Source organism: Euprymna scolopes, chromosome 5 (genome assembly GCF_053919585.1).
Source record: "Euprymna scolopes isolate OS-2025 chromosome 5, ASM5391958v1, whole genome shotgun sequence".
Lineage (NCBI taxonomy): Eukaryota > Metazoa > Mollusca > Cephalopoda > Sepiida > Sepiolidae > Euprymna > Euprymna scolopes.
The window spans coordinates 175009500-175030405 of record NC_136486.1 but is presented as its reverse complement, the minus strand read 5'-3'; the positions used below and the strand labels follow the sequence as shown (position 1 = coordinate 175030405).

General features: G+C 26.7%; 1 protein-coding gene across 1 annotated transcript in view; it reads left to right on the top strand.

The window, feature by feature from the left end:
* The window catches only part of LOC145277045 (START domain-containing protein 10-like), a 317115-nt gene that overhangs the window by 143774 nt on the left and 152435 nt on the right, over window positions 1-20906 (top strand). The window contains exon 2 of the mRNA XM_080128684.1: window positions 8244-8388. Within this exon, the coding sequence (XP_079984810.1) occupies window positions 8244-8388 (145 nt within the window). The remainder of the gene's footprint in view (window positions 1-8243; window positions 8389-20906) is intronic.

The window sequence follows — 20906 nt, the reverse complement described above, 5'->3', positions numbered from 1 at the left end:
TTAATTTTACAATTTATTAATTAATATATTGATTTAATTTGTTTTAATTTTACAATTTATTAATTAATATATTGATTTAATTTTTTTAATTTTACAATTTATTAATTAATATATTGATTTATTTTTTTTTTTTTTACAATTTATTAATTCATATATCGATTTATTTTTTTTTAATTTTACATTTTATTAATTAATATATTGATTTATTTTTTTATTGTTTTACAATTTATTAATTAATATATTGATTTAATTTTTTTTTATTTTACAATTTATTAATTAATATATTGATTTAATTTGTTTTAATTTTACAATTTATTAATTAATATATCGATTTAATTTTTTTTAATTTTACAATTTATTAATTAATATATTGATTTATTTTTTTTATATTTTACAATTATTAATTAATATACCGATTTATTTTTTTTATTGTACAATTTATTAATTAATATATCGATTTAATTTTTTTAATTTTACAATTTATTAATTAATATATTGATTTATTTGTTTTAATTTTACAATTATTAATTAATATATCGATTTATTTTTTTTTAATTTTACATTTTATTAATTAATATATTGATTTATTTTTTTATTGTACAATTTATTAATTAATATATCGACTTATTTGTTTTGAATTTTACTATTTATTAATTAATATATCGATTTATTTTTTAAAATTTTACAATTTATTAATTAATATATCGATTTATTTTTTTAAATTTTACAATTTATTAATTAATATATTGATTTATTTTTTTTTAATTTTACAATTTATTAATTAATATATTGATTTAATTTTTTTAATTTTACAATTTATTAATTCATATATCGATTTATTTTTTTTTAATTTTACATTTTATTAATTAATATATTGATTTATTTTTTTATTGTACAATTTATTAATTAATATATTGATTTAATTTTGTTTTATTTTACAATTTATTAATTAATATTATGATTTATTTTTGTAAATTTTACAATTTATTAATTAATATATTGATTTAATTTTTTTTAAATTTTACAATTTATTAATTTATATATTGATTTATTTTTTTTAATTTTACAATTTATTAATTAATATATTGAATTATTTTTTTTATAATTTTACAATTTATTAATTAATATATTGATTTAATTTTTTTTAATTTTACAATTTATTAATTAATATATCGATTTATTTTTTTTTAATTTTACAATTTATTAATTAATATATTGATTTATTTTTTTTATATTTTACAATTATTAATTAATATACCGATTTATTTTTTTTATTGTACAATTTATTAATTAATATATCGATTTAATTTTTTTAATTTTAAATTTATTAATTAATATATTGATTTATTTGTTTTAATTTTACAATTATTAATTAATATATCGATTTATTTTTTTTTAATTTTACATTTTATTAATTAATATATTGATTTATTTTTTTATTGTACAATTTATTAATTAATATATCGATTTATTTGTTTTGAATTTTACTATTTATTAATTAATATATCGATTTATTTTTTAAAATTTTAAAATTTATTAATTAATATATCGATTTATTTTTTTAAATTTTACAATTTATTAATTAATATATTGATTTATTTTTTTTTAATTTTACAATTTATTAATTAATATATTGATTTAATTTTTTTAATTTTACAATTTATTAATTAATAAATCGATTTAATTTTTTTAATTTTACAATTATTACTTAATATATTGATTTATTTTTTTATATTTTACAATTTATTAATTAATATATCGATTTAATGGTTTTTTATTTTACAATTTATTAATTAATATATTGATTTAATTCTTTAATTTTACAATTTATTAATTAATAAATCGATTTCATTTTTTTAATTTTACAATTATTAATTAATATATTGATTTATTTTTTTTATATTTTACAATTTATTAATTAATATATTGATTTATTTTTTTTTATTTTACAATTTATTAATTAATATATTGATTTATTTTTTATAATTTTACAATTTATTAATTAATATATTGATTTTATTTTTTTTTAATTTTACAATTTAAAATTAATATATCGATTTAATTTTTTTTAATTTTACAATTTATTAATTAATATATTGATTTATTTTTTTTATATTTTACAATTATTAATTAATATATCGATTTATTTTTTTTAATTTTACAATTTATTAATTAATATATTGATTTAATTTTTTTAATTTTACATTTTATTAATTAATATATCGATTTTATTTTTTTTATTTTACATTTTATTAATTAATATATTGATTTATTTTTTTATTGTACAATTTATTAATTAATATATCCATTTATTTGTTTTTAATTTTACTATTTATTAATTAATATATCGATTTATTTTTTTAAATTTTACAATTTATTAATTAATATATCGATTTATTTTTTTTAATTTTACATTTTATTAATTAATATATTGATTTATTTTTTTTTATTTTACAATTTATTAATTAATATATCGATTTATTTGTTTTTAATGTTACAATTTATTAATTAATATATTGATTTATTTTTGTAAATTTTACAATTCATTAATTAATATATTGATTTAATTTTTTTTTAATTTTACAATTTATTAATTAATGTATCGATTTATTTTTTTTTAATTTTACAATTTATTAATTAATATATTGATTTATTTTTTTTAATTTTACAATTTATTAATTAATATATTGATTTAATATTTTTTAATTTTACAATTTATTAATTAATATATTGATTTAATTTTTTTTAAATTTTACAATTTATTAATTTATATATTGATTTATTTTTTTTAATTTTACAATTTATTAATTAATATATTGATTAATTATTTTTTAATTTTAAAATTTATTAATTAATATATTGTTTTTTTTATTTTACAATTTATTAATTAATATATTGATATATTTTTTTTTATTTTACAATTTATTAATTAATATATTGATTTATTTATTTTTTATTTTACATTTTATTAATTAATATATTGATTTATTTTTTTTATTTTACAATTTATTAATTAATATATCGATTTATTTTTTAAAATTTTACAATTTATTAATTAATATATTGATTTAATTTTTTTTTATTTTACAATTTATTAATTAATATATTGATTTAATTTTTTTTTATGTTACAATTTATTAATTAATATATTGATTTAATTTTTTTTATGTTACAATTTATTAATTAATATATTGATTCATTTTTTTTTTGTATTTTACAATTTATTAATTAATATATTGATTTATTTTTTTTTATTTTACAATTTATTAATTAATATATTGATTCATTTTTTTTTGTATTTTACAATTTATTAATTAATATATTGATTTATGTTTTTTTGATTTTACAATTTATTAATTAATATATCGATTTATTTTTTTTTAATTTTACAATTTATTAATTAATATATCGATTTAATTTTTTTTCTTATTTTACAAATCATGCTTATTAGTGTTTGCCCGTGCATGATATCTGATGAGATAATTTTATGAATATAAAATTCTTCTGTAACCAGGGAAAAACTATGATTTGTATAAATAAATGCTTCAAAAATATTTATATCTCAATGAGTATCTAAAAAAAAAAACTATATAAAATAATGTTCAATCTCATTTCCATGTTCATAAGGTAGAAGAAATATGCCACTTTGAACAATATTTGGCAGAAGTGCACTTTAACTCGCCAGAACTATTTTTGTGCTTTCATTTTCAGAAGATTTATATTAGCGGGAAGGGAAGACAATCCAAAATTAATACTCGTTTAATTCTATCTATTTCATATTCTAAACTGAATATTATATTTTATTTCTGCATTAAAAAAAATTTATTTTGAAATTATTTCGAAATATTGAATGCTGTATTTGATTTGTAAATTTTATATATCTTGTATTTTTATTTACGAACTAGCAGGCCGCCTGGTGTTTTCCGGTCGTCAAATATGCTTAAATATAATATTTTGATTAAAAAAAAACATTAAGAAATTTACGTACAGAGTTTGAACCTACAGACCACGTCATGCAAAAAAAAAAAAAAAGTAAATTTTCAAGTCTTATAAAATTCTTTTCAGTTAATAAAAAAAAAATATTTATGTTCGAAGTTTGAACTTACAGACCACGTCATTCCAAATATAATAAATAACAAAAAAAAAAACATGCTATCAACTTACCCACAGTAATATTTTCACGGCCTGTTGTTCTATCATTGTTGCTAATCCACGACATGGAAAAAATAGCTTTACCGATGATAGATAAATTAAAATAACGGTTTTGATTATCGATTATCGGTAATTATCGGGAGCATTCTGAGACAAAACTTAACTAAGATCACTCCCAGACTTATACACAAAAGTTCTGTAAATTTTAAAGAAATTCTGTTCAGCCGTTTCGGAGTCTATAAGAACGAACTCACACACACATAAAAAGTTGCATTTATATAATTGTAGAGATGACCACTCTTCCTCTCAAAAATTCAGAAACGTAATTAATTGATCACAAAATTTATCGATATGGAATCTATTTATTTGATTTTTAAAGGCAGGTTATTGATTTTGATAAAATAATGTTTCCTTTCTTTATTGCTATATTTTTTAATTTCTGATTTCAAACAGTGACCTTCGTGTGTGATGAGCTGAATATAGATGTTAATATAGATGTTTATATAGATGTTTATATAGATGTTTATATAGATGTTTATATAGATGTCTATATAGATGTTTATATAGATGTTTATATAGATGTTTATATAGATGTATATATAGATGTTTATAAAGATGTTAATATAGATGTTTATATAGATGTTAATATAGATGTTTATATAGATGTTTATATAGATGATAATATAGATGTTTATATAGATGTTTATATAGATGTTTATATAGATGTTAGTATAGATGTTTATATAGATGTTTATATAGATGTTTATATAGATATTAATATAGATGTTAATATAGATGTTTATATAAATGTTAATATAGATGTTTATATAGATGTTAATATAGATGTTTATATAGATGTTTATATAGATGTTAATATAGATGTTTATATAGATGTTAATATAGATGTTTATATAGATGTTAATATAGATGTTTATATAGATGTTAATATAGATGTTTATATAGATGTTAATATAGATGTTTATATAGATGTTTACATAGATGTAAATATAAATGTTAATATAGATGTTAATATAGATGTTAATATAGATGTTTATATAGATGTTTATATAGATGTTAATATAGATGTTTATATAGATGTTTATATAGATGTTAATATAGATGTTTATATAGATGTTTATATAGATGTTAATATAGATGTTTATATAGATGTTAATATAGATGTTTATATAGATGTTTATATAGATGTTTACATAGATGTAAATATAGATGTTTATATAGATGTTTATATAGATGTTAATATAGATGTTTATATAGATGTTTTTATAGATGTTAATATAGATGTTTATATAGATGTTAATATAGATGTTAATATAGATGTGTATGTAGATGTTTATATAGATGTTAATATAGATGTTAATATAGATGTTTATATAGATGTTAATATAGATGTTAATATAGATGTTAATATTGATGTTAATATAGATGTTTATATAGATGTTAATATAGATGTTTATATAGATGTTAATATAGATGTTAATATAGATGTTTGTATAGATGTTAATATAGATGTTTATATAGATGTTTATATAGATGTTAATATAGATGTTTATATAGATGTTAATATAGATGCTTATATAGATGTTAATATAGATGTTAATATAGATGTGTATATAGATGTTTATATAGATGTTTATATAGATGTTAATATAGATGTTAATATAGATGTTTATATAGATGTTAATATAGATGTTTATATAGATGTTAATATAGATGTTAATATAGATGTTTATATAGATGTTTATATAGATGTTAATATAGATGTTTATATAGATGTTTATATAGATGTTTATATAGATGTTTATATAGATGTTAATATAGATGTTTATATAGATGTTAATATAGATGTTTATATAGATGTTTATATAGATGATAATATAGATGTTTATATAGATGTTTATATAGATGTTTATATAGATGTTAATATAGATGTGTATATAGATGTTTATATAGATGTTTATATAGATTTTAATATAGATGTTAATATAGATGTTAATATAGATGTTTATATAGATGTTTATATAGATGTTTATATAGATGTTAATATAGATGTTTATAACGATATTTATATAGATGTTTATATAGATGTTTATATAGATGTTAATATAGATGTTTATATAGATGTTAATATAGATGTTTATATAGATGTTAATATACATGTTTATATAGATGATAATATAGATGTTTATATAGATGTTAATATAGATGTTAATATAGATGTTTATATAGATGTTTATATAGATGTTAATATAGATGTTTATATAGATGTTTATATGGATGTTAATATAGATGTTAATATAGATGTTTATATAGATGTTTATATAGATGATAATATAGATGTTTATATAGATGTTTATATAGATGATAAAATAGATGTTTGTATAGATGTTTATATAGATGTGACAAATATTTTATTAAATGTTGTTTTTAGGGCCAAGTTCTTCACATTCGCATCTCATCTCTGCTGTATGAATTTTTTTTTGTTAGTATCAGATATCGATGTGATCAATATCTTCAATCGATATAGTTGACCCTAAATATTCATAAATTGAACTTTTTTCCACTTTTAATTTCTTGGTTGCAATTATTGATTAAGACATTGATTGATTTGTAATAGATTCACCATTTTCCCTCCTACTATGAATTAATATTACTTTTAATGGAAATGCCTCATGGGAATTTTTTTATTAATGTGAAAAGCTTTAAGACCAATAAAAAGATGTAAAAAGCAGTAAACATAAATTAAATGACTTTGACACAAGTTTTTTTTTCCGTGAAAGTTATTCTCGACAAGACATGAAGCCACTTAATATAAGGAGTTAAAAAAAACACTTTAAGGTCAAAAATTAGTCAACGATAAATGTTATAAGAATAGATTCTAACCCATACAAGAACAATTCTTCTCTCTTTATCAGAAACATCACTCTTGGAATGTGAGGACTAAATGACCAAATTAGAGAAGCAAAAGTTACAAGTCTACCAAAAGTAAAACTAAGATTCACTTTTTACTTTTTTTTTAAAAAATTTAGAGTTGTCAATTATGGGGAGCATTCTTTTTATAGAAAGATATTTATAGAAATAAATTATATTTCTACATTTTTGAAATAAGGATTGATAATTCCTATTATTTTGACTTTTTTTTTTGGACTATCTCATTTTGAATGCCATTTTCACGATGTTTCGGTTGATGTAACCTCCGACCTTCTTCAGGTGTATCTTGTAAAATTCGGGAATCAGGACAGAATTTTGAACAGAACTCTTTATTTAATCCATGGGGTATAATCTGTAGTAATAAGCAATGATGTATACTAGAATTGCCCACAAGAAATCGTGGCGTAGTGGATAAAGTGCTTGGTGAAATTCAGTTATCAGTTACATTTTTGTGGAGGTTGAAGGTTCAATCCTCAGTGCAGGCAACATTTAAAAATACAATTGTGAATTACTTAGAACTTCATGGCTGATGGGACAAGAGAATGCTACCCCTATCGATTAAATAAGGATTTCATTCAAAATTCAGTACTGATTACGAAGTTTGACAGAAAGATTCCCGAGTTTGACAGGATGTACCTGAAGACCCAATTACTTTCATGCATTCTTGAAACATGGCCACAGCCATCAGAGTTTACTCTTCTGCACACATCTGCATATACTGTCCAGATTTAATCTTCTTCTGAGTTCATCAAAGCTAAATAGGTTGTTAACATTCATATTAGATATTCGTCATATGATTCTCAGATCATTTCTTTCCATGCAACGCATCTGCTCAACATTTACTGGCTAGGTTTCACTTCCGTATAGCATCACATAAAGACCTGGCCAGAGATAGGTTAATTTGGAAGTTAATTTTTAATAGCTACTCGACACACACAAACGTGCCAACATGTAACACGTTAAAATGATGACGATGACGATGATGATGATGACTATGATGCTCAACAAACTGAATACTTAATATTTATTTATCATTTAATATATTCAATTGATTTTTGTATACATAGTCATCCTGATCGATCGTTTTCTTTGACATAACTTTATCTGCAAAAATTCTAATTTCCGGTCTTTTTTGTTTACAGGTGCGGAGTAACTTCGAGGTGTGCGCCGACACGTTATATGATGTATTACATGATCCGGATTACAGAAAAGTTTGGGACAAAGCCATGATCGACTCTTACGACATCTGTGCGTTGAATCCAAACAATGACATTGGGTACTACGCAAGTAAGTTAGTCTATATATCTACATTCATATAACATGTATATTTCAGGCTAGGAATAAAGTGTTGTATCTGTTCTGATGCCACACTTAACATAATACAAAATTGTGTTTTAATATCAGCATAAAAATATTCTTAAATAAAATATTAAAATATCAAATAAAACGAAACCTTAAATTACACAAAATCTTATTTCAACATTCGTTGACAGGCAAAAACTATTTTTCTTTGCTTTTGAGCTAAGAAAAAAGTGTAGTATCAGTCGTGATACTTCATTTTTTTCTGTCCTCAGTTAGTGAAAGAGGAATGATTCTAGACTGTGGCGAGTTTTATTTTTGTTCCAATCCAAAGTGTCCCTTTTTGGGGAGTTGGATTTCCCCCCCACATTAAAAACTGACCTTTAGTTTTACTTGTGGGGAGACAAGTAAAAAGGAAGCCTTGCATTTATACTTTGTTGACTAACAATTGAACCACTGCTTCTTGAATTTTTTTTTTTTTTAATTATTTTACTTGGGAGTCACCACTTATCAAGGTCCGAAAGCCACTCGAGGATAAGGGTTTATGAATGCAAGTTGGTAGTGTAGTAGTCGTTAATAGCGTAAATTGGGTAGAATTTGATTATTTACGATGACGACTCAACAAGAACTTGTTTACATTGGATTTATAGGTTATCATGTTGTATTCAACTGGGAAGCAGGACAGCAGAACAGTGTTCCACAGGCAGATAGTTCTGGGAAATAAACTTTGTTCATGGAATCTGCGTTTAGATTTAGTCGCAAATAGAGTGGGGAAACCATATAGTGGTTGTAGCTAGTCGAGTGTTTTTGTCAAAGTTTATCTATAACATATGAAAGCTAAGTTAGTCAACGTTTGTTTCCATGCAGATTTGTTTTCCAATATATCTTAATTACGCAAAATAAATACTGAAATATTTCTCGGTTTTGGGATTGAGTTATGTTTGAAAATAAGATCCATTTTAGTTACTCTAGTTAATCTTAATTTGTAATTAACTAAATTTATTAAATGTTGTTGACGCCCCCTCTATGGAATTAATGGACTATCTTCTTCTGGTGACGTCACTTCTGGTAACGAATACCGGTGCCCGGGAGTCAGAGATTGGTACGCGGCCAAGCAGGTCGTGTACAAACGCCCAACAGTTGAGGAATGGTATTGCTCAACCCGCCTTGCCTGTAATATATGTGAATACATGTTTGTTTCTTAAAGAAGTCATGTGTTCCTTTCGTTTTAATACCATTTAACACCATAACACTAACCCTTTCTGTCTATTACTCTCTTCCTCTCTCACTGCATCTTGTTTGACCACCCCCACTCTTGTTTTATGTAGTTTCTATCACTGTTGCTTCGTCTCTCTCTCTCTCTCTCTCTCTCTCTCTCTCTCTCTCTCTCTCATTTAAAAAAGAGACAGATTTGTTCGGCTTATTTAATATCCTCGAGTGAGCGAACATTTGTGCACCTCTCTCTTTCTCCTCTCATTTTTAAATGCATTAGATAAAAAAAATCAGAAGATAAAAAAAATAAGAAGATAAAAAAAATTTAAAAAGTCAAGAAAAAAATAGTAGAAAAAACAAAAAAAATAAAAGGATGACAGTTTGAAAAGAAAGGAATGAACATCGAGAACATATGTATTAGTGATGGGGCGATATTGCAATATTTTTCCCGATTCCGATACAACTACTGATTCCGATTCCAATTCCGATTCTTTTATAAATCTCTAGATATTTAATTATAAAATTGTTTTTTTTTTCCCCCAATTACCATAAAAACACGTCTGCATATATTTTCTCAAACATCACATTTGTGAGGTGGGGGGGGGTGTATAGATTTTAGTTTAAATCAATAAATATTTATTATTTTGTTATTAATATCAGCAGTGGAAGATTTTTTTACAAACTAAATCAAATAAAAAACATAATTAAGGGAATCGTTTTTGACATCGGAAAATAGGCACAATTTTTTTCAATTCTGATACTGATTCCAGTATTTCTGATTTTCCTGATTCCAGATTAATCGTCCCAACACTAATATGTATATACTGTTACAATTTCTGATTTACTGTTATTTGACTGGGATAGTTTTTAGGGGAGCTGAAAATACATACAAGAGTATATATTACTAATTCTATATGTAATTTTCCTTGTCTTATGCTCCAAATGTATCATTAGCTGAATCATGTTTTATACCGTTTTTTTGTCTTCCACTTTTCTAATTTCATCGTCCTATTTTTGCTACTTTCCACACGTGAGGTTTCCTCTCCATTTAATTTAGCCATTTTTTTCTAATTATTTCTATACAATCCGTGCAAAGTTAGATGAAAAGTTTCTTTTTATATTTAACCATGACACATAGAATGGAGAATAACAAAACGTGAATGCAATTTCCAAATCAGCCTAAAATACAATCCAATATGGCGACCGTTAATTTTATTTTTATCAAGCTCTTCTGTATATTCCGTGTTGAATTGCTACTTTATTTCTTTTTCAAAGTCTTTCTTACATAGTGTTATATCTTAAACAACGTCAGGGCACATACATATAAAGTGAGCGTCTTTATTGTCCACAATAAATTTACACATGAAAGGTTAACAATACGCAAATGCTTATCTAATGTGATTGACTATTATTTACCTTCCTATTACTGCAATAAGATGTGGCACAAGGCCGGAAGATGGAGATTGAAAGGCCAGTGCACAAAGGGATCTGTATTTTGTCCTACAAAAATAGCTTGAGCAACTCTGTTGGCATTCCTCGGTAGGTGCACATCTGGCGGCTGGCAATAAACCAACCCCTTTACAAAAAGAGATAAAGCCTAGGATGGTGTACCACCTAGGCCTGCACAGAACCCTATCTCACTCCAACAGAGCAAGACCCGGGCAATCACAATGAATCATATTGGTATGCCAGTCTTAAAGCAATGACATCACAGATTATTGTCTTCAGTTGTTGCCTAGATCTGCTTGCTTGCATGGTATTGTTTTTTTTACGGAAATCGCTCCAATGAATCCACTTGATTTAAAAAGCTAATGAGACCTTAACATGATTATTACAAAGAAAAGAGATGCCTTAGTCTTCAAGAGGCCAAGGTTATAGGTAGGAGGAAAGCAGTCTGCAGAAAAAGAGTTTTACAAGCTGTAATTCTTGGAAAAAAGAGCTACTGGAATGAGGTATGAGAACAAGAAATTGGTGGATACCATGAATCAAACGAGTGTCACAAAGGAAACAGGAAATAGATCAAACAATTGTTAAGTTTAATCCATTCTTGTAAGAATGATCCTACTACACCACAAACATAAACAAGATTTTAGTCTTCACCAAACACCAATTATCACTGAAATATAAATTATAGTGTAACGTATACTATATTCAATTTATATTGTACTAGCCTAGGTGCCCGGCGTTGCTGGGTGTTTGTAGGTGTGTGTTGAGCAAAAAAAAAAGTTGTAGTAGGCGGGCAGGATCGAACCCGTGATGCAAAGCTGAAAAAGAAAGTGGAGGTGTGTGTAAGGGTGTTGATTGAGCAAAAAAAAAAAGAAGGAAAATTGCAAGCGAAAAAAAAAGTGGTGGCAGGCAGGCTCGAACCTGTCCCACAAAGGAGGAAAAGAACATGAAAAAAAAAAAAAACGTGACGCGTTAGCTGCTGCACCCATTGCCAAACCGGAAGTGACGTAGGTTTAAATTAAGGCTAGACAATCGAAAAGAGGTGATGACTTTTGAAAAAAGTGACTCCTTCCTGTAGAAAAGTGCCTAGTTGGTGGTGAAAATATTAATGTTCTTGGCCAATTTTTTTACATTTGTTGTCCGAAGGGTCGAGCTTCAAAATGATATTGATCTTGTGAAAATCCGTCACCTCTGTCGAAAGTTTTTGCGAGACATACATACATACATACATACATACATACATTTAAACAGACCGGTGAGATTTATATTGTAGATTATATATTAACAACACTGCTTCTTTTGTTTGTGTCGGCTGACTAGTTTAAACCTAAGGATGTTTTATAATGATAGTGTTGGATATGTTGTTGCAAGATGATGAATGGTGTTACTGTTATTTATTGATACAGTTTTTTTGGGGTTTTTTTTCATGTGATGTAATTGCATGTGTATTTAATATTGGTGGTTTGGCAATGCAGCTAACATTTGTTTATTGTTTCTATTCCATAGAAGTGTGTGGAGGTAATTTAGCTCATTAAAGCCTAGCTATAGGTTATAATTGTTTTCTTAACACAACAATCACAATTTCTTTTATTATTATTATTATTATTATTATTATTATTATTATTACTATTCAATTTTTTAATTATTATTACTATTCAATTTTTTATTCTTATTATTATTCAATTTTTTTCATTTATTCTTACATTCTTCAATTTATTTTTGTAATTTATAATCTTCATTTCTCATTATTTTATATTATTCAATTTATTTTTTGTTTTTGTTTTTCTGTTATTCGCTCATTGCTTATTTGTGCATAATAACCATCTCATAGGATTTAAACACGACATCTTCGATTCCATAGTTCCTGTAAGTATCCACTAGACCAACTATGCATTTCACAAAATAAAAGCTTGTAAATATTTTTATGAAATAAAATGTTATGCCTACACAGAGTTCTTAGATATTTGGTAGAGAAAAGAAACGAATAAAGCCAATTATGGAAGTTGGACTAAGTGCCATTTTTTAGAGATGGGCAATTGAAATCACTTCTTTACTTAATGGATAACGCTAACGGCAAGTTATCCATAAATGCTTTGAGATAAAAAATCGAGGATGGTAGTCCTAGGAGCCTGCAGAAATAAAATCTACCGAGCAAGGAAAGGCGGGAGCTCGTATTTTTCTTGCAAGAGAACGGTAAAAATAGAAAATCAGACCAAATCAAGTAGGGAGTCAGGATCAGATCAAATGGAAGGTCAAAATAGAGAAGCATATAATATTAATAGGTAGGTCAAAAGAGAGAAGCAGATCAGATCAAATGGGAGGTAAAAATAGAGAAATATATGAGATCATTAGGGAAGTCAAAACAGAGAAGCAGTTCAGATCAGAGGGGAAATTTAAAAATAAGATAATTAGATCAGATCAAGAGTGAGATAAAAATAGAAAACCAGATCATATAAAATAGGAGGTGAAACAGAGGCACAGATCAGATCAAGAAGGGGTAAAATCTGGTCAGATCAAGAGGGAAGACAAGATAGAAAATCACATCAGATCAAGAGGAGTTCAAAACAGAAAAAGGAAATAAATGCTTTTAAAAAGTAAAAAACAAAAAATCATGGTGTTCCAAAGACCCAACTATTTTATTTGTGAATTCAGAGATGATTTTCGAAATTTTCCATACCTCCCAAATTGTGACGTCACAACCAAGTTTATTTTGATGAAAAAAAAAACCCCTGAAATCTTGAAAAGATCGGTGTCATTTCAGTAATAATAGGATCAACTGGGCTCATAAAAAAGAATTTTCAAAAATTACTTGGCGAATATACCGAGTGAACCAAGTGCAAGAGTGATAGAAACAATTGAGCTTAAAGAAACGGTTAGAATCTTAAAAAGATCTCTAAAACAGTGAGTGAATATTTGGTATCTGGTAGAAAATTGAAGAAAAATAATCATATTTACATATGCTTTCCTGGGCATCTCAAAAGAAAAATGTAAAGTACACAATAATATTTGAGCATTTCAATGAAAACAAAACTTGATTCATTATTTTTTTTTTGTTTTCTACTTGGCATTTTTTTTCTTTTTTTCTTGAACCTAATAAATTTAAATATCTCAGCTGAAATTTCTCAACGTTGGATATTGAAGATTAGGTATTTCACTAAGTGTAATATAATTATTTTCTTTGTGAATGTCTTTAAGTACATTTAAGAAAAACAAGGTAACGGTTTATATGTATAGTCATAAAGAGAACACGGCTGATCTAGAGGAGTAAAACTTGATAAACAATAGTTTCTGTGCTGTCAAACGAAAGTATACATATACAAGATTTTTTGGAAAATCGATGGAAAAACTTTGAGATTGTGTTCTATAGGTGTAAAAGAGCAGTCTCTTTGTGTTTGGTTGTTTTGTAATAGCATTGCATTCTTAGTCTTTCTTTGTGATCCATTTCTTCCTTTGCATTGTTTTTGGTTTGTGATGACCATAATTATTTGGTCTGTTCCATTCTGTTACACATAAAATAATAAAAACCAACATTCGCGGATGCAGACGGAGTCCTTGATGTTGACTATTAAGAGAACCCTTACCAATTTTGTTGTTCACATATCTTTGTCAAACGGATTTTATATTTGTTTGGTGTCATTTTTCATCATCATCATCATCATCATCATCATCATCATCATCATCGTTGTCGCCATCGTCATCAGGATTATCATCCTCATAATTAGCCTCATCATAATTCTCATAATCATCATCATTGACATCATTGTTGCCATCATCATCATCGACAATGACCTCATTTTTGTTGCCATCATCATCATCATCATCATAATTATCAGCATCATCAGCACCATTGTTGTTGCCATCAACATCATCAATTTCACATCCATTGGGCGGTTTTAAGAAATTAATTTTCAAACTAATCTATCTCTGGAGAGGTCTTTATTTAAAGAAATTTTTTTTTATTCAATTTTCACTCCAAACAAGGCATAGTGCCACTTTGAAGTAGGGGGCTACTATCGGGGACATAAGTTGCCGGGATATTGTGAAGAGAGGTGAGTAGCAAGATGTCTGTTCACATTACACTTGAACTTCTGCATGTCCGTACAGTTAGGAAAGCAGAATCCCGGAAGAGAGTTCCAAAGTCTAGCAGTTCTGGGGAAGAAACTACTGGAGTAAAAGGCTTTCTTACACTGAGGGATCTCTACTGTGAAGGGGTGGGATTTAGCTGCTTGTCGGGTTTGTTGGGGATATTCACATCGAGGGGGTACAAATGCTTGTAGTTCGTCAGAGCATTCACCGTTAAAGTATTTGTGGAACAGGCAGAGGGATGCAACATTTTGTTGATGGGACAGAGGCTGAAGCTTAGATGACAGTTTAGGACCTATCAGGTTGGCGACTCTCTTTTGAACTCTGTCCAAGAGTGAGAGACAAGTAGTAGAGGTGAGAACAGTACTCCATACATAGGCGAATGGTGACCTTATAGAGGTACAGGATACTTTCAGGTATAAGTAGCTTTCTAGCACGGTAGAGAGAGCCCACCTTCTTCGCAGTAGCCTTGGCAATGCTCTCAATGTATCTATTCATGTGACCTGTAAACGTTAGGCCGAGGAGTTTAAAGGAAGTATTTTCAGGTTATGTGTTCTTGGCCATTGCTATTGGTGGTAGAGAGGGTTTCTTGCAATTATTGAGGGAGCAAGCTTAGTCTTAGCAGCATTGAATGTGACTATCCATTTTTGTTCCCATTTCACTACAGATTGGAGGTCATCCTCTAGTGTTTCTGGCATTTCCTTAGATATGTGTTGATTTGTTTTTCCCTTGTACCTGTTAAAACCATCCTGCCTCCTCCCTTGAGGCTTGCATTTACGAATATCCGTGGGCTTAGAACTAACTTAGATGATGTTGAATCATTTCTCCTAGTAAACACCCCGGATATCTTAGCACTAAGTGAAACTAACCTAAACTCCTCCATTCCCTCTAACCATTTTAACATGCCTGGTTATCTCCCACTCTGCCGTAAGGACTCAGACAGACATATACACGAGCTTGGAGTCTATATTCTTAACACCCTCCCCCTGACTAGAGAAACAAAACTAGAATCAGACGACCAGGCCTTTATGTGCTTCAGACTAAACATGCAACATAATACAGGGTGACCGCCAAAAAACGAGCCCCAACTCTAATTAGGCCCCATTTCTTAGTGTTTTGTCCGAATGAAATGAAACTTTGGTCATAACTAGTTTATTATATTCAAAACATCACATCAAAACACTAGCGTCTTTGGCCTTTTTTTCTCCGTTCTACAGCATATGTTCTAGATGGCCTCCATTTAGCTTTTGTTTTTTTGGGTGGTCACCCTGTATTAGCTACTTGTATTTTCTCTACCGCTCTTCCTCAACCCAGGACTCTACCACAAAACAAAGTCAACAGCATAGATATAGCACTTTCCCTCGATACTAGTACACAAGTGCATGTATTTGGTGACTTCTATGTCCACCACAGTAACTGGTTTGGATTCTCTACTTACACAGTCGTAGCTGGTAGCACAACAAATAGCTTCTCTATATCTCATTCCCTATTACAGACGGTTACATTTTTGACATGTTTCCCAGACCAGCAAGATCAACATGCCTCACTTCTAGATGTATTTCTGACCACAGTTCCCGATGATTGGAAACGAATTCCTACAGCCCATTCAGGAATGCTGATCATGCTGTGGGCAGAAATTGCCCTAAATTCTTGACCCCCAAACTGAAGACCCACTGCTCAAAACAACAAGGTATTACAAAAAGGCTAACTGGGAAGCCATCAGGGATCTCATCACAAATGCCCCATGAGGAAATATCTTTTCTCTTCCGGCTGAACAGTGCGCAAATGAGACCAGTGAATGGTTCAAAACTGCAATTGAAGCACTTGTTATCACACGGAAATCCTATAGCAAGCCCCACTTTCCTCAATGGTTTACTTCTACTTGTGCAACTGCCATTGCTCAAAGGCAGCATGTGTACCGCAGATTCAACCGACATAAGTCCAGTTCAAACAGACAGAAGTATATAGAAGCTAGAAGTAATAGTAAGAGAGAAATAGTGACAGCTAAGACAGAATACACTAAAACCACCAGAAAGTGCATCGAAGCACAGAAATTAGGAACTCGTGATTTTTGGAAAATCTGCAACAGTGTAGTAAATAATGGGCAGTCACTATCAAGCAATCATGACGTTACTAAACAGGGGAGGGTAGAGCGGTGGCCCTCGATATATCTAAAACTTTTGACAGGGTATGGCATGAAGGTCTTCTAAGGAAAATTAGATCATATGGTATCACTGGAACAATACATAAAGTAATTAAATCCTTCTTAAATAAGAGAAAAATCTAAGTTGTCCCCGACGGTCATCTAAACAATATGATATAAATGCGGGAGTACCTCAGGGGTCTGTCCTTGGACCTTTATTATTTCTAATATTCATAAATGACCTCTCTGATAAAATTGTTTCTGAGATGGGTATATTTGCTGATGACACCACTCTCTCTTAAAGACACGAGGTCTTTATTTGTCCTTCTTTGACCTCAGAGCCATCTTTATCATTTCCTCCCATGTTTTTCTCAGCATCTTCTTACCAACTATCAACTGACCTTGTTACCTCAACTGTTCTACTTCTTCTACTCACCCAACAACTTGCATCCATTCTTTCAATAGTACTATACAAATGAAAACTCCTATTCTGCGTCCATGCATTCCTATAAGACGCTGGATACATTTTAACAATTGATCTATTTTTTTTTTAATGACTCAGTTGATCCAATGATTTTGAAATTGTGTTCAGCTTTTCATGAGTGATCTATAGGATCAAGTCTTTATTTTGAATCCAGGTCAGCTTTGAAGTGGTCACTGGAGTAAAAAATCAATAAAGAAACTAAGAAAATTCTGTTGTCGACCTTTACTTCAAACGCATTTCAATAAAAAGATCAGCATAAGATATAGATTAATGGATCGATAAACCTGATATTTTATTAACGTGGGTCAGTGAAAGGGTTTTTACAATGTTTGTTTTATTTGATTAATAAAAAATGTCGGACGTCATAAATTGACGAAGATATTATATTAAAAATTCATATTTTTTGTTCAAAATAATTATCATGCGATACACAATTAAGCAATGCACATTACAATCTTAACAACATTTTTAGGAAAGGAAGTTTCACAGCTTTTTTTCTTGTGGAATTTTGCTATCTTTTTGTTTTACTTCCTACAATTATTGGTATTTTTTCATGTTTTTTTATTATTATTATTATTATTATTATTATTATTATCATCATCATCATCATCATCATCATCATCATCATCATCATCATCATCATCATTTTTATTGTTTTATTATTATCCTTATTATTTTATCATCATTTGCTTCTTTTTGTTCTTACTATTACTATTTTGTTATTAATACTACTTTCTTTATTATTATTTTAATGTTTTTATTATTGTTATCATTTTATTATCATTTTTATCATATTTTATTATTATTTTCTTCTTATAATTATTATTATTTTATGATTATCTATATTATTATTTTTTATTGGTATTATTTTAATTATTTTATAATCATATTATTATTATTAATGTTATTTTTATTATTTTTTGTATTATGATTATTATTTTCTTCATATTTTATTATCATTATTTAATTATTGTTTTATTAATATTATATTGTATCATTATTATCATTATGATTATTATATTATTATTTTATTAATATTTTTATTATTATTTTATTATTTTATTATTATGATTATTATTTTTTTATTTCTATTTTATTATCATTATTATTAGAATTTATATTATTATTTTATTATTTTAATAATCTTTTTATTATAATTTTCTTTTCACAATTTTTATTATTTTATTATTATCATTATTATTACTTTAATTTTTTATTATTGATATTTTATTATTATATTATTATTAATATTATTATTATTATTTTATTTTAATTTTAATATTATTTATGTATTATTATTTTATTATTGTTTTATTATAATTATTTATTATCATCATTATTATTTAATTTTTTAACATTATAATTTTTATTATTTTATTATTATTAGTAGTAATTATTACTATTATTAATAATATTATTTTTATATTATTATTTATTTATTGCATTATTATTATTAATATTATTATTATTATAATTTCATTATTATTATTATTTTATTATTATTGTCATTATTATTATTATTTTATTATTATTGTCATTATTATTATTATATTATTAATATTTATATTATTTTGCAATAATTTCTTTATTATTACTATTATTATTATATTGTCATTACAATATATTATTATTATTCATTATTATAATTTTACTATTATTATTTTATTATTATTTTTTATATTTTTTATTATTGTTATTATTTTTGTTTATCCCATTTAATTTCTTTGTGTTATGACATTTTACATCGGTTTCTCTATCCTTAAGACCGGGCTCTTACAACAAAGCTAGCGAGGATAATCAAAGAATCAATTAGATGGAAAGCATCTGGCATAATATGTTTGCTAAGCCAAGCAGAACTGACTTCTGGAGTATGGTGATGTTGTATCTGATTCCCAAGGAGTTCAGCTGTTTCATAAGATTATCAAGAATTGTGCCAGACACACCTGTGACTATTGGCATGATGGAACTTTTTTTTATTAATTTTTTTTACTTCCATCAATAATGACTCGATATAAATCTTAAGTAATTCGTAAGGACCAGTGGCATAACGGATAAAGTACTTGGTAAAACTTAATTGTAAAGTTACACTTTTCTGGAGGTTGAAGGTTTAATTCTCAGTGCAACATGCAACGGAACTCACAATACAATTGCAAATTACTTAGGACTTCTACACAATCATGGCTGGATTAAATAAAGGCTTCCATTCAAAATGCCATGCAGGTTCCCAAGTTTGATAAAATGATTCCAGGGTTCGACAATATACACCTGAGGTAGGTCGGAGGTGGGATCGACTGAAACGCTGTGGCAAGAACACTCAAGATGAGAACAGTATTCCAAATAATACATATTTAAGAAATTAAATCTAAAATTAATTTCTGCCTAGAATTGAAAAAAAAAATTATAAATGTAGATATTTAATATAATAACATAAGTATCACTTTTTATCACTGTACAAACTTAACACAAGTAATTTCACTTTGCTCATAAAAGTATAATGCGTTTCATTTTGAAATGTCAACTCTCTCGGCCTATATGTACTCTATTTAAATTGAATTTTAATGGGCGGTTGGAATCTTAAAAAGGTTTCCCGGTTGGAGATAGCGACGTAGGATGCACTATTCCCAGCTAAAACAAAACGATAAAAGAAAAGAAAAACGTTGTATGCTTCTATTCAATAGCATGAAATTCACACACCTACACACATACTGGCTTGTATACACAATTTGACATGCGCACACATACATGCGTATTCACAGCGATTATTTCCTTCCGTTTCATACTACAGATACATTAATTTAATCTGTGCATTTAGTGTTGTAATTGTTATTTCAAATTGAATCATGACTATCTGAGTTTTTTCTACTCAAGAGTAGAGTCACCACTTATCAAGACCCGAAGGCCATTCGAGGATATGAGTTAATGAATGTAAAGTACTAGTGCAGTAATCGTTAATGGTGTAAATTGGGTAGAATTTGATTATCTATGGGGACGGCTCAACAAGAACTTGTTTACATTGGATTTGAAGGCTACCATGTTGTATTCAATCAGGAAGCAGACTATTGGAACAGTGTTCCACAGTCGGGCAGTTTTGGGAAATAAGCTTTGTTTATGGAACCTGCATTTAGATATAGGCACAGC